At 38.8% G+C, this 13,733-nt stretch overlaps 1 protein-coding gene across 1 annotated transcript in view; it reads right to left on the reverse strand.

Annotated features, from left to right (window-relative positions):
• Positions 1 to 608: 608 nt before the first annotated feature.
• Positions 609 to 13,733, reverse strand: part of LOC134802778 (uncharacterized) — a 94,623-nt gene continuing 81,498 nt past the window's right edge. The window contains exons 4-10 of the mRNA XM_063775481.1: positions 9,635 to 9,741; positions 6,798 to 6,931; positions 3,223 to 3,303; positions 2,502 to 2,651; positions 2,022 to 2,169; positions 1,639 to 1,777; positions 609 to 1,307 (exon numbers count right to left, since the gene is read on the reverse strand). Coding sequence (XP_063631551.1) covers positions 1,126 to 1,307; positions 1,639 to 1,777; positions 2,022 to 2,169; positions 2,502 to 2,651; positions 3,223 to 3,303; positions 6,798 to 6,931; positions 9,635 to 9,741 — 941 coding nt within the window. The 3' untranslated portion in view covers positions 609 to 1,125. The remainder of the gene's footprint in view (positions 1,308 to 1,638; positions 1,778 to 2,021; positions 2,170 to 2,501; positions 2,652 to 3,222; positions 3,304 to 6,797; positions 6,932 to 9,634; positions 9,742 to 13,733) is intronic.

Raw genomic sequence — 13,733 nt, forward strand, 5'->3', positions numbered from 1 at the left:
ACCGGGAAATCTATATTATCGGCTTATCGGCTACGACCGTAGCTCAGCGGTGAATGTGTTAAATAAAATAGTCGTGCCAGTGTAAAGGTTTTACGCCCCTTTCAAGTAGTTTAGAAATTCTACAGTTCCATAGAATGGATTTCCTCATTATAAAATATGATCCTCGTTTTTGCCTGACCATGCGGCATGATGGAATGAAAAACATAGTTCACAAGATATTCAGTTTGAGATCTGAATAGCACTTTATCAATGCTCAAAGTTTGAGATTCCTCATCCACCTCTGTGTACATTATCTACACATTATATTGACAAGACTATGTCTACTTCACAGTTTTTACAAGCTCTAATTTTGCTTTTTTTGTCTCAAAAGTCAACGAAAACAAAACAAGCCCTTACATCTCAATGTTTTAACATCTTTATGTGTCTGAAGCATTTACGCGTCGTAGCACTAACGGCCCGGCCACGACATTGCGCGACCAGCGGCGGCGGCAACCATAGGTGGGAACAAAACGTCCGATCGCTGTGTCTCGCTCCAACCTATGGTTGCCGCCGCCGCCGCCGGTCGCGCAATATCGTGGTCGGGCCGTAAGAGCGTAGGTTAGCAATAAAAGTTTGTAACTCAGTTGACTCAGTATTTTTACAATCGGTGTGGTAGATCCTATATTATTCATTTGGTAAATGCCAGATCGCTGACGTCTTATAAGTCCCCTACAGTTAGACCACGTTAAGTATTTATGCCAAGTGCTCCTATAGGGTATGTATTGTCACTGCCTATAAGTATAGTCCATTCTATTAGCACATTAAAAAAATGTAAACAAACAAAACTACGTGACTCGGTCTTTCCGCCAGTGAGATTCAACTTTTTGTATCTACACGGTGGCTAAAAAATAACTGCATTCCCGTTGCCGGGGAGGTTATATGATTATACTGAGCAACTTTTACTGGGACCAACCCCGAAATCGCGAAAAAAAATTACCCTCCCATAGAAAATGGATGTATCGTTAGTTTACATTCATTTAAGGCCACAATGGACTAGACTATATTCGGTGCAAACAGAGCATAGTCTTACTTATTTTCACCATTCCCAAGGACTTAGATTTCAAAAGTCGAGCTTGTACAAACTTTTTACTTGAACATAACTAATAATAAACTTAAAGCTACAAGTACACTGCATCTTAGCGCGCTGGCGGAGCTGTGAGCTACGATTTCTTCAGGGTATAGGACGATGGGGCTGGAGTCAGTGGCGTCATTGTCTTCTAGCCGCTGATTCGCCACCTTTAAGTTCTTGAGAAGGGCTAAGACGTCTTCTGCAAATTAAATACATTCATATTTAGAATCATATTCACTTTGAACGGTTTTATCAATAGTATAGGGTATTTGACTGTATTTTAAATAAATTATTTCATACCCTGCATGAAATAAAGAATAAACCACCAGACAATTATTAGAGACGCGTAATGTTTCATATAAAAACCATATTAGCAAATCGTTTTGACAGTTCCAAATAATAAAATGATTTGACTAGTAGGAGAATACCCTATTCATTCGAGTTAAAGTAAAATAATAATAGGTAAAATATTCGATTATTTTATCAAATGCCAAAAACGCACATATGCGTTCTATGCACGATCATATTACCTGCCTGTTTCTCGCCGTCCTTCCAGTCGACCTTGATGAAGGTTGTGAGCGACACCTCGTACACTTTGTTGGAGTTATCACCGGAGGCGATCGACCTGCGTCTGCGACCGTAGCCCGTCACACCGTTGGTGCATTGTACCTGAAAACAAAGACAAATTGAGTTGTAGAATAATGCATTGTTCATAATAATTTGATTTTCAAAGTCCAGAACTGTCGAAATCACAGTTTATAAAATATAGAGAAACAAAAAACATCGCCTAGGGCGAGACTCGAATTCGGGACTAACGCACCCGATCTAAGATTTGGTCAAAATTTATTATTATGGGTATTCGAAAGTAATTTATTTAATGCTGTATTAAACAAATTATATAATGATCACTTACCCCCTGGCACTTGTCGAGGCACACGGTAACGGTGCCCTTGAACTGCACGTAGGAAGTATCAGGGAATTTAAATGCTCTGAACTTGGCCGACAGCATGCCGTCGTCCGTCGTTATGAAGTTGTCAAACAGGTACGGGTCCACGGAACAACTGGAAAGATAAAAAAGATAAATATTTAGTGGTATGAACAGGAACAGAACCCGACGTTTCAGTTGGGTTATACCAGCTGTGGTAACAAATGATGTGTTTAAGGTAAAAATAATGAAATTATATCGCGGTAGATCCGTTCATATCATTAAATATGTGTACAAAACGCGAAAGTTCAGTGTTAAAATAAGATAAAAATGAAATTAAGGGAACAAAATTAATAAAAAATTTAATATTCAGCTTAAACGAGCAGCCCTTAAAAACTAAGCAATTTAAATCCAAACGCACATGTGCGTTCTTGGCACTAGTACTTTAATTTTTTTTTTAATTCTTACCCATTAAATATGATAGTCTCCTGCTGTTTCCCAGTGTCTGTGACGTGCATATAGTTGACCAGGAGACCGTACACCGACTTGGATTTCTCGTCCAAGTTGATTTCCATGGATAGAGGTGTCCCCGGGCTCACGGAGATCTCTCCTGTGACCCTGAAATTAAAAATGTCCTTACATCCATTATCCATAAAACACACACCTGTAAAGTATATGATAGAGAAAACCGAAATTTGAGTAATGTAGGTTAAAAACACAGGCGATTGTTTGGGACTATTCTGCTCGTTTGAAATGCTTCAACTCAACACCTTTGTTACACTATTGAATATACAGATGTAGTGCATAAAAATTCACATATATGTTGGTCTGTAAGGTATTTGTAATATGGACCGGGCCTTGTTGCCTGATTTAAAATGTTAAATACTTAAATAAAATAATTGTTTTCCATCGTATTTTCTCGGAAACGTTCGTATACGTCATGCTAGTTCAGTCAATGTCAGTACTTTTTGTACCGAGACTGACTGAAATAGCAAGACACGTTCGTAAGTTTCCGTGAAAATACGATGGAACATAATTATGCACTACATCTGTGCAATAAAGTTAAAAAATAAAACAGAGTTTAAGGTGCCGAAGGTATTTCGGCGGTTCCGTGAGAATCGCCTCTTCTTTCGTATTTTTTACGATTCTAATTATGGATTTTGGATTAAACAATAACAAAAATACTCACTGTCGTCCGTTTTGCTTGACAACCGCTGCTAGGATGGGATCAGGCCCGTAGCCCTGCTCGTTCCTCGTGATGTTTATTACACTGGAAATAAAAGCACAAATGTTATTAAATTACCTTATAGCACAGAATACAGTACCACCTTTACCATAAGGGCACACGGGGCCCGTGCCCAGGGCCTCCATCCTCATGGGGCCCCGAAGGACAGACAGTAACAGTATATTGACTACCCGTAATAAATAGAAGATCATAGTAGAAAAATGTTAATTTATTTAGTTTTATTTCTTTCCAAAAGGCCCCCATATTCGTATGTGCCCAAGGGCCCCAGCATAGTTTAAGACGGCCCTGACAGAATAAATAATGAATGAAAATGAAATGAATGAAAAATATTTATTTCGAGCAACTATGGACTCATACAGATTTGTTAGTAGACTTACGTTCCTAATGTTAGTACCTAATTAACTATTACAATATATATACACTGCTGGAAACATGCATTTCGCAGCAGTGTCTCATATACGGGCAGTCAAGTCTGTCCGCTATCACACACAGGATAGGGTTGGGGCTGGCCCGCACCCGGCGCACCAGGGATGTGCATCGTTTGCGCATAGTCGCATAAAAGCAGTCCACGCGTGCTTCTGCGAACATCCCTGATGCGCTGCAGAAACGAGGCAGCCCCATCAATACCCGGAACGCGTTGTTGTATTGGATCCGGAGGGCCCCGTAGGCCCGCTGGGTATAGAACCTCCATAGGCTGCACGTATACAGGGAAGTACAGTACGTTTTAAATAAGGTAAGTTTTACCTCCCTTGTACATCGCGCAAACCTACGGGAAATCATGTTTGCCCTAACCGACAGAGCCCTCCGTTCTCGTTCTACGTCCAGATTGTCCTTTAAGTCAGACGTAACAATATGACCTAAATATTTGAAGCTCCCCACCCTCTCTAGTGGAATACCATTTAGATATATGGGAGGAACCTCATTAACCCTATTTTTGCCGGGGTCAAATACCATAAAATTACTTTTAGTTACATTGTATTTAAGTCCGTGTTCATAGGCGTATTTCTCACATACGTGTAACAATTGTCGTAAGCCACAAGCCGATGCGCTGAGCAAAACCATGTCGTCCGCATAGCTTATATTGTTTACGCACACTGCGTCTATATAGCAGCCGACATGCATCTTACCCAGCGCCTCGAGTAATCCATTTACGTACAGATTGAAGAGTGTGGGCGAGGTCAATCCGCCCTGCCTCACTCCACACTCCAACCTGTACGGGTCCGACAGTGTACCAGCCCATCTAACGCTATTGACCTGGCCCCCATACCAGTACTTAAGTATGCGAACTGTCTCAGAGGGTAGTTTAATAGCTTCCAGCTTCTTCCATAATACATCGTAGGAGACCAGGTCAAAAGCCCTAGAAAGGTCTAAGAAGGCAGCATAGACTGGCGTTTTCCTATCCACGTAATATTTGACAGTATACTTAAGGCACAGTATCGCACTCTCAGTGGATAGCCCAGGTCTAAATCCAAACTGATTATGGTTAAGGTGCACGTACTTATTTAACTGTGCGTTAAGCAAACTGTCAAATACCTTTGCTACAATGGTCGCAAGGGAAATAGGTCTATAGTTAGTGGACTCGGATAAGTCACCAGTTTTATTTTTAACGACCGGCACTACGATAGTCTTCATTAAGTCCTCAGGTAGGTAGCAGTGTCTAACGCACAACGTATAAAACATCGCTAGCGTCCTTGAGATATGAGGACCCGCATATTGAAGATGCTCAATGCTAATGAAATCGAGCGAATAGCTTTAGCTACTTCCTTAGCCGTATAACGAGGTCCAACCGGTAATACTACTAGGTACAGAAGGTTCACTCTACAAAACGCGTCTATTACGGCAGATATGACCGCAAAGTGGTGTAAGCACGAGCAGGCGTCCGTTCCGTAGCGGTGCGCGGCTACTGCTAGACACCAAAATTGGTGTGGGCCGCATGTACTTGTAGCGACGCGACGAAATCGCGGAGTGAGCCCCGCCTGCCTATACTTATAGGAAAGCAGAAGCACCGGTTTCTTAAAAAAATTATAGCCAGAGGAAAACAAATTATTTTACTAAATATTTTGATTTGTGTTTTTGTAGTTATACTACGTGCGTACTAACTATAGAAATAAATTTTACATACGAATAATACATAAAAATTTGAACCCGCGACTTGCCCGCGACCACCAATTGTAAAAATGTAATCTGTTTTAATTTATTACGAGTATAGAAAAGCTGCAATGTAATATATTCCCGAACTTAGGCACTTAGAAGCGTGTATCTATAGTTAGAACCTAGTTTGAAACTTAGGCACTTCAACAAACTATTGGGTTAAAGTTAGTCAAACTACTCGTACCTAAGTTCGTAGACAGATTATTTGCAGAATCCCTAGTGTAAATATCATTCGATGGCGTGACGTGACGTACGCGTTTGCGTTATTGTCATTTTGTATGTGATTTTGAGTTTCAAAAACCTCCCGCTTGGCGCGCTGTTCAAAATGCCATACAAAAATAGACAAAGCAAACGCGAACTGTCGTCACGCTATGACGTAGAAAAAATTGTTCTGTTCTAGGGAAAATACGTCTGAGGCATGTTTAAGTGAATGGAAAATCTACTCCTGAAAGTCAGAACTCATTCGCTGTAGAATCAAATTATAACATGCCTAACTTAAGATTTAAATAAACGCGAATTTAGAGCGAAATACTGGTGTTATAAAAGATTGGAAGTTCAAATCTGACTGAAGCATTGAGTTGTTTATATTATAGAGAAGCCATTCTAAATAACGAAATTGTCGCAATCACAACTTGTACCACGCGGCCAAAACGTCGTAAGCGCCGTAAAATTCATGGCGCTTACGCGTTTAGGTCGCGAGATTCACGCTCCGCTTCTATGGTTTGTTGTCAAAACAACAACAAATCATGGCGCAAAATACTGGTTCTCTGTGTCGGTTCGTAGTAATAGTTCAATGGACTTAAAGCTCACCCAGATACTTACTCAGGTTCGATGAGGTCTAAAGGAAAATCCACGGCCCGAGCGACGCGTTTGCCAGCTGCCACGCAACGCACCGTGTGCGTTTCGCGGCCGCCTGCGATTCTATCACGATTTATATTATGATAGTAAAGTGCGATACATACTCAAGTTCGAAGAGGTCTAAAGGGAACCCCACAGCGCGAGCGATTACCAGCTGCCACGCAACGCACCGTGTGCGTTTCGCGGCCGCCTGCGGTTCTATCACGATTTATATTATGATAGTAAAGTGCGATACATACTCAGGTTCGATGAGGTCTAAAGGGAACCCCACAGCGCGAGCGATTACCAGCTGCCACGCAACGCACCGTGTGCGTTTCGCGGCCGCCTGCGGTTCTATCACGATTTATATTATGATAGTAAAGTGCGATACATACTCAGGTTCGATGAGGTCTAAAGGGAACTCCACAGCGCGAGCAATTACCAGCTGCCACGTAACGCACCGTGTGCATTTCGCGGCCGCCTGCGGTTCTATCACGATTTATATTATAATAGTAAAGTGTGATACTTACTCAGGTTCGATGAGGTCCAAAGGGAAATCCACGGCGCGAGCGATGCGTTTGCCAGCTGCCACGCACCGCACCGTGTGTGTTTCGCGGCCGCCTGCCGTTTCTATCACGATCTTGTGGTAGAAGGTGCGTTTACCCTAGAACATAATGGTTTGAAATTAGTTTATTCAACGCGGTAACGCAGCGAGTGTGATGGGCACCTTTGCGCCGGGAAGCCTCTTTCAGTAGTTTTTATATTGCTTGTTTAATTTTAGATATATTCAGGGTTCTTAGTTTTATTCATACATATATTTAGTACATAAGTTATTTGTCTTTTTATTGTCTTATTAGGAACAAATAAGTATTTATACATAGTAAATAAAGTTTATTGTTGATTTATAATTATAATAGATGTCGAACAAAACGAAACGAAATATCATTTGATATTTACCAGTCGCTTTTCAGTGAAGATAACATCGTGAGAAAACCGGACTAATCCCAATAAGGCCTAGTTTACCCTATGGGTCGGAAGATCAGCAGTCGCTTTCGTAAAAACTAGTGCCAACGCCAATTTCTGGGATTAGTTGCTATGTGAACCCAAGGCTCCCTCGTGTCGATTTAAAACACTCACTTCGGTCGTGTTTTAATTTATCGCCACTCGTTTTTCGCACTTGTATTGTAATGTACCTACTATTATGTACATTGTGTAACTGTGTATAAATTATATAGCTTTAATATAATATGTGTTAGGATGTGGATCAAAAGATTCAATTTTTAAGGACAAGTCTGTAATATCTCAGATGAAGGTAACGGCCGTAATTAAGTTACTTCGCACCTCTGCTCGCATAATTCCATTATACTGTGAAATATTTGAGACGATAAGGTGGGACGTGACATAAATTTATATGTGACGTTCTACGGGAAAAGGTACCTTATGGCGACCTGATACGTTCACACGGCGATTATACGATTCGATATTTTCTCGCATACGGTTTTACCGTATAGGTACTTACGAGACGACAGTTCACGTAATACGGACTTAATGCCAAATGGCATTCTCTACCAGTCAAGATTACAATTGGTGCTGAGAGAAAAATATATTGAGTGAATTAAAAAAAAACAATCTATATTTCTAAATAATAAACTAAGGTCACTGTGGCGAAGTCCGGCATACTTTATTTTTTTTTGACTTTGGAGTGATCTAGTTCCGTTAATTATTCACCTATGTTACTGCTTGTAATCGCATACGATGAAGAATTTAATAATTAATAGTTTAGCCTTAGTGACAGATCATTTCAAGCATAAATTAAGCAAAAACAATGACATTTTTTAAAATTCGGCGAGTAGACGGACTTCCCGTGCAGTTTAAGGGAAGTCCGTCTAGTTATGATATCAGCCAATCTATGGGTGTGTATATGTTCGTAGTCAAATTCCTAAAAAGAACGGATCGAGACAATGAAAAGTGTATTTTAAACTTGTCAATATACGGTTCAGATTCGAAATAAACACCATTTTTCTAAAACAAAGGCAAGTCAATATACTACCAAGATGGGGTGGTAAACCTTTTTTGGCAAATATTTAAACATAATTATTTTTTTGATTTCCGAAATAAAAAATCAATAGTAATTTTAAAATGAATTTTAATCGTTTCTTTTAATTTACTGTGATCAAAATTTAATAAAGTAACATCATGCGCAAAGTCAGGAGGATTTTTTGATACCTTATCAAATGGTTATAATATTAAAGTCGCAAAAACAGTTGGTAATCTCTGATTTAACGAAAGTCCGGCATATGACGGACTTGCCTTGAACATAATAGACGGACTTTCCAACTTAGTCAAATTTTAATATGATAAATTGTGGAACGTATAATTACAAAACTAAGCTAATTTCTGATATTTTAAAAATAGAATAAAGACAATTGGTTCTTATGCTACCTACGTAGTTACTTTCGGATGCACAATCTTTTCAAAAACTATTTAAAAAAAAATTTTTTCGAACGGTTGTCGCACTATGACTTCGAGTTCAAAACACGAAATGACTTGTTGAGGCGGATTGCTCTGAAGTTGGTTGTCACAGCGCCATCTGTTTTACAGTGACGGAACTAGCGCGAAAAACTGGTTAATCGACTGGACTCCAAAGTCGCATACGCCTTCAAATTCAAAAGTTATAACGTGTTGACGGACTTGCCTTGTAGACGGACTTGCCCACAGTGACCTTACATAAATAAATACAATATATATATATAGATGGTCAAGCAAATCTTGTTAGTAGAAAAAGGCGCGAAATTCAAATTTTCTATGAGACGATATATCTTCGCGCCTACATTTTTCAGATTTGCCGCCTTTTTTTACTGACAAGATCTGCTTGACCATCTATATATAAACTACTACATATTTATAAAACACAAAAATATATAAAAAACTATATGAATAAAAACACACAAAAAAATAAAAATACATTGTACATAAATATTGATAAAATACTCTTTTTAATAAGCCGTTTGAGAATGGTAGCTTATACTTTTGACGCGCAGTCTGATCCGTTAGTTATGATGCTGACTGTGCCTATGTCACAGAATAATTAATAGTACTACCGTACAGAAAGGAAACTTCCTACAAAAACGAAGTTTGACAGCGGTTCAGGGTCGAATCATGCTGGCCCTTTCTAATATATGACACTATCCCTTTCGGCTATTTAGGGTTGTCAAAAATCAAGTGATTATCTTATCTGTGGTCGTGCACGCAAAAGGAAGTCAAGTGGTGCCAACCCTAATAATTGCTCGGAGCAATGCTGAGCCGAGCGGAGCCGAGTTTGACCGAAGTCAGGAGTTTCGCACCCCTGCCTATGTGATGTACTTACGGTAAGTTTGTTGAGCACCCTGGTGACTCCACAGGTATGGGGGTCCTGGAGGTCCAACATGAACGTGGCCACATTATTCTCGATAGCTGGCTTGCATGGCTTGTACTCTGGAAATAATAAGATAATATATTTAGATATTTATTCTCATAATATAAATACAATATAAATTATCTACACGAATTAATATTATGATCATCAATAGATATAATTTATATTATTTAATAAATTCAAAAATACAATTTAATTACATTACATTATCAAATAAATTCAAAAATACAATTTAAAAATGACTGAGTAAGGCCCAGTTGCACCAACCACATTTAACAGACTGATTAACGTCAAACAGCAGTGAAGTATGAAATTTCTCTTATTAAATTTAGCGAACGCTTTAACGTTGACAGACGGTTTGGTGCAACGTGTAACTGACCCTGAGTAATCATTCATATGTCAACAGTTTTATCCATTTATGCCTAAAACAAAAAAAAAAAATATATTAAATAAATTTATTTAATAGTTATACGAAATATTATAGTTTACTCATTATATAACTATAATATTATTATGTTTAAATAATTACAATAATGGTACGTAATTTATTGTAAATACAAACACGTTTTTTTAACGTACCTAATATAATAAATAAAAATAAATGAGCATCAATTTTATAGATACCTAAATATTCATTTCACGTTTATCCTTAATTTCTATCTGCAAAGTAAATCTAAAAAACCGTTCAAGTGCGAGTCGAACTCGCGTCCCAAGGGTTCCGTACTGCACACATTTTTGAACGAGCGAGCAAAGCGAAGTTCTTAAAAAGTACATTCAACTGTTCATTCAATTGTTCCACATACGGCTGGCTAGGGCGCTAGGGGCACGCCCCGGCTTTTCCGTGTTTTTTCCGCAATATTTTTTTTTAATTTTGTTCGAGTATTGTGTTAAGCATAGTGCCTACATTTTTTTTGCATTGGTTAGGCGTATCTCTGTTATTTCAAGATAACAGGGCTATAACCGCGAAAATCGAAGTTCGCAAATTGCTGGCATTTCTCTCTGTCACTCTAATTACGGTTTCATTGGAGTAAAAGAGAAATCTCCGCAATTTGCGAACTTCGGTGTTCGCGGTAGACCCTCTGATATACGGCAGTTCAGCCTTCTCATTTAGCTACTCGTACTTAAACCAATTATTTGTTATTATTATTTGTTCTGTTTGAGCACTAACCTCCTACAGCTCATCCTTCGACCTTACGTGGAGGCGCACCTCTCTCGGATGCTTCAGGCCTTCGGCCCAACGCAAAGCTTAGCCTTCGACCTTCGCACTAGCTGTCCACACCACATTTCACGTAAACAATTGCGGTTGTGGCCTTGATAGAGCTTATCCGTAATTCTTATTCTTAAGTCCGGCTCACGCTTAATTGCAGACTTCTTATACGTTTTTCCAGTAATCTATAGGTATCGGGCCCAATCTCTTAACAAAAAATAGAATAAAATCGACGATCTCCTTTGCAGGAAGCATGCACATGGCTCCAGGCCTTCAGGGCCTTCGACCTTCGCATTCAGACACTTGTACTATAATTGTTCTGTGTTTGAGCACTAACCTCCCGCAACTCGGCCTTCGGCCGTGCGTTTCAAAAAGTCTCTGGGGGCTCGGCCTTCGGCCTTCGCAAAAGCTGTCCACACCACGTTTCACGTAAACTATTACGGCTTTGTCCCTAACAGCCCAACCGCGTTTTTTTTTCTTAAGTCCGACTCACGCTTGACTGTAGATTTCTTATAGGTTTTCCTGTCATCTAGAGGTGAAGAACTATTAACTGTGTATTTTTTTCAAAATTTTAGACCCAGTAGTATCGGAGTTAAGGGGGGAGGGGGATGGTAATTTTTTTGCCTATTTTCTTAAATAACATCTAAACTATTTCATATAAAATTATAAAAAATATATATTTGAGATCCTCAAAATAAGCCCTTTCATTTAATATGTAACACGATATGGTTTGTAAAACTTTGTTTTTTAATTTTCTCATTCTCCCCCTAAAAGTGCCCCCTATACTTAAAATTCATTTGTTTTTATTACATGTCCGTCTTTGGGTCACACAGCAAATAGGCTGTGACAGACGGACAGACGGACAGACAGACGCACGAGTGATCCTATAAGATAAGGGTTCAGTTTTTTCCTTTTGAGTTACGGAACCCTAAAAATAGCAAATGAAGCTATCCTCCGTAGGTTATCAGATTGACATGAATCATATATTTAAACTGGGGTTTTGATATAATGGGATTCCAGCGTTATGATATAAATCTTTTTGATGAACAATGATGAAAATAAATGTGAATTAAAGTCACTCATTTTATACGCACATATTTTAATGAAAAACAGCTTCAAATATTTAACCTTCATAGGTTAAGCAAAAACACGTTGTTAAAGAAGTTTTAGGATGTTTTTCTTACTTAAACGGTTTTTACAAGATTTCATTAAAATTAAAACTCATCTCATCATCTTCCTCGCGTTATTCCGGCATTTTGCCACGGCTCATGGGAGCCTGGGGTCCGATTGGCAACTAATCCCGAGAATTGGCGTAGGCACTAGTTTTTACGAAAGCGACTGCCATCTGACCTTTCAACCCAGAGGGTAAACTAGGCCATATTGGGATTAGTCCGGTTTCCTCACGATGTTTTCCTTCACCGAAAAACGACTAGTAAATATCAAATGATATTTCGTACATAAGTTCCGAAAAAACTCATTGGTACGGGCCGGGGTTCGAACCTGCAACCTCCGGATTGAAAGTCGCCCGCTCTTACCGCTAGGCCACCAGCGCTTTCTATTAAAATTAAAACTATAATCATTTAATTATAACAAAACGTAGATACCTATATTATCATCAAAATATTCTCCTTTCGATATGATACACAAACGCCAAGGTGTGTTCGAGTTAGACTAAGAAAAGTCTGCAGCGATTATGATAGCCCACGCGGTGCAAGTGTTATTTTAAACGTCAAACTTCTATGAAATTATGACGTATAAATAACACTTGCACTGCGTGGGCTATCAAAATCGCTGCAGACTTTTCTTGATCTAACTCTATAATAAAATGATCAAGAATATGCCACAGTAAAAAAATCCTAATGGGTTTTGGGCCAATCTGTAGATTGTAGAGAGAGTAGGTATAGTATGGACTTTAATACTCTCACGATACGGTTGCTTTTTAAACGGCATTGTTGCTATGCCACGCGCCAAAGTTGGAAGCTTGGGCTCGTCATAAAAGAAACAACGGCTTTTGTTTAACATATTATATTAGGTTATTCCTAAACGCGCTACAAACCTCAATTAGCTAATAATCGTTTGTCCTTATCTATCATTTTGACTTATGTATTGGTAAGAAAGGGATAAAACATAATTTAACTAAATCAGGCCCGTAAAGTTTTATGAAGGGGGTTAGGCGTTAAAATCATTTGAGAAAAGCAAATACCTAATCTAGTCGTAGGCGTAGATATTTAGATTTTAATACTTTTACAATCTTTCGCTGAATCACAATTAGCTTCTAGGCATAATTAATTAATTATGTCGTAAAACTAACGAACGCGGGAACGAGGCTGCGGGCATATGATGGTTGCGCATTTATCGTCTGTTATTGTGGCTGTCATATTCTGTTCTGTAGAGAGAGTGAAATAAATTTATTGGTCAACAAAAAAAATGAATCTGAAATACTTATATAAAACTATTTTATAATAAAATTAAAAACTAAACAACTCTAAATTGAAATACGTCTAAATAAGGCCCCGCGGCATTGTGCTAAAGATGCTGGCAGCATTCCCTCGCTGAATGGCAAACAGGGACAGTTATGGTATTTACAAGTACAAGTACTTACAGTTGTAGTGCATAATTGTTTTCCATCGTATTTTCTCGGAAACGTTCGTATTTCTCATTGCTAGTTCAGTCAAGGTCAGTACTTTTTGTACCGAGATTGACTGAAATAGCAAGACACGTTCGAAAGTTTCCTTGAAAAATACGATGGAAAATAATTATGCACTACATATGTAGGTTGGAAATAACAACATAAACGACAAATCACTTAGAAAAATACGTTTATATTGGCAATTCCACACTTTG

The sequence above is a fragment of the Cydia splendana genome, chromosome 25 (assembly GCF_910591565.1).
Source record: "Cydia splendana chromosome 25, ilCydSple1.2, whole genome shotgun sequence".
Classification (NCBI taxonomy): Eukaryota; Metazoa; Arthropoda; class Insecta; order Lepidoptera; family Tortricidae; genus Cydia; species Cydia splendana.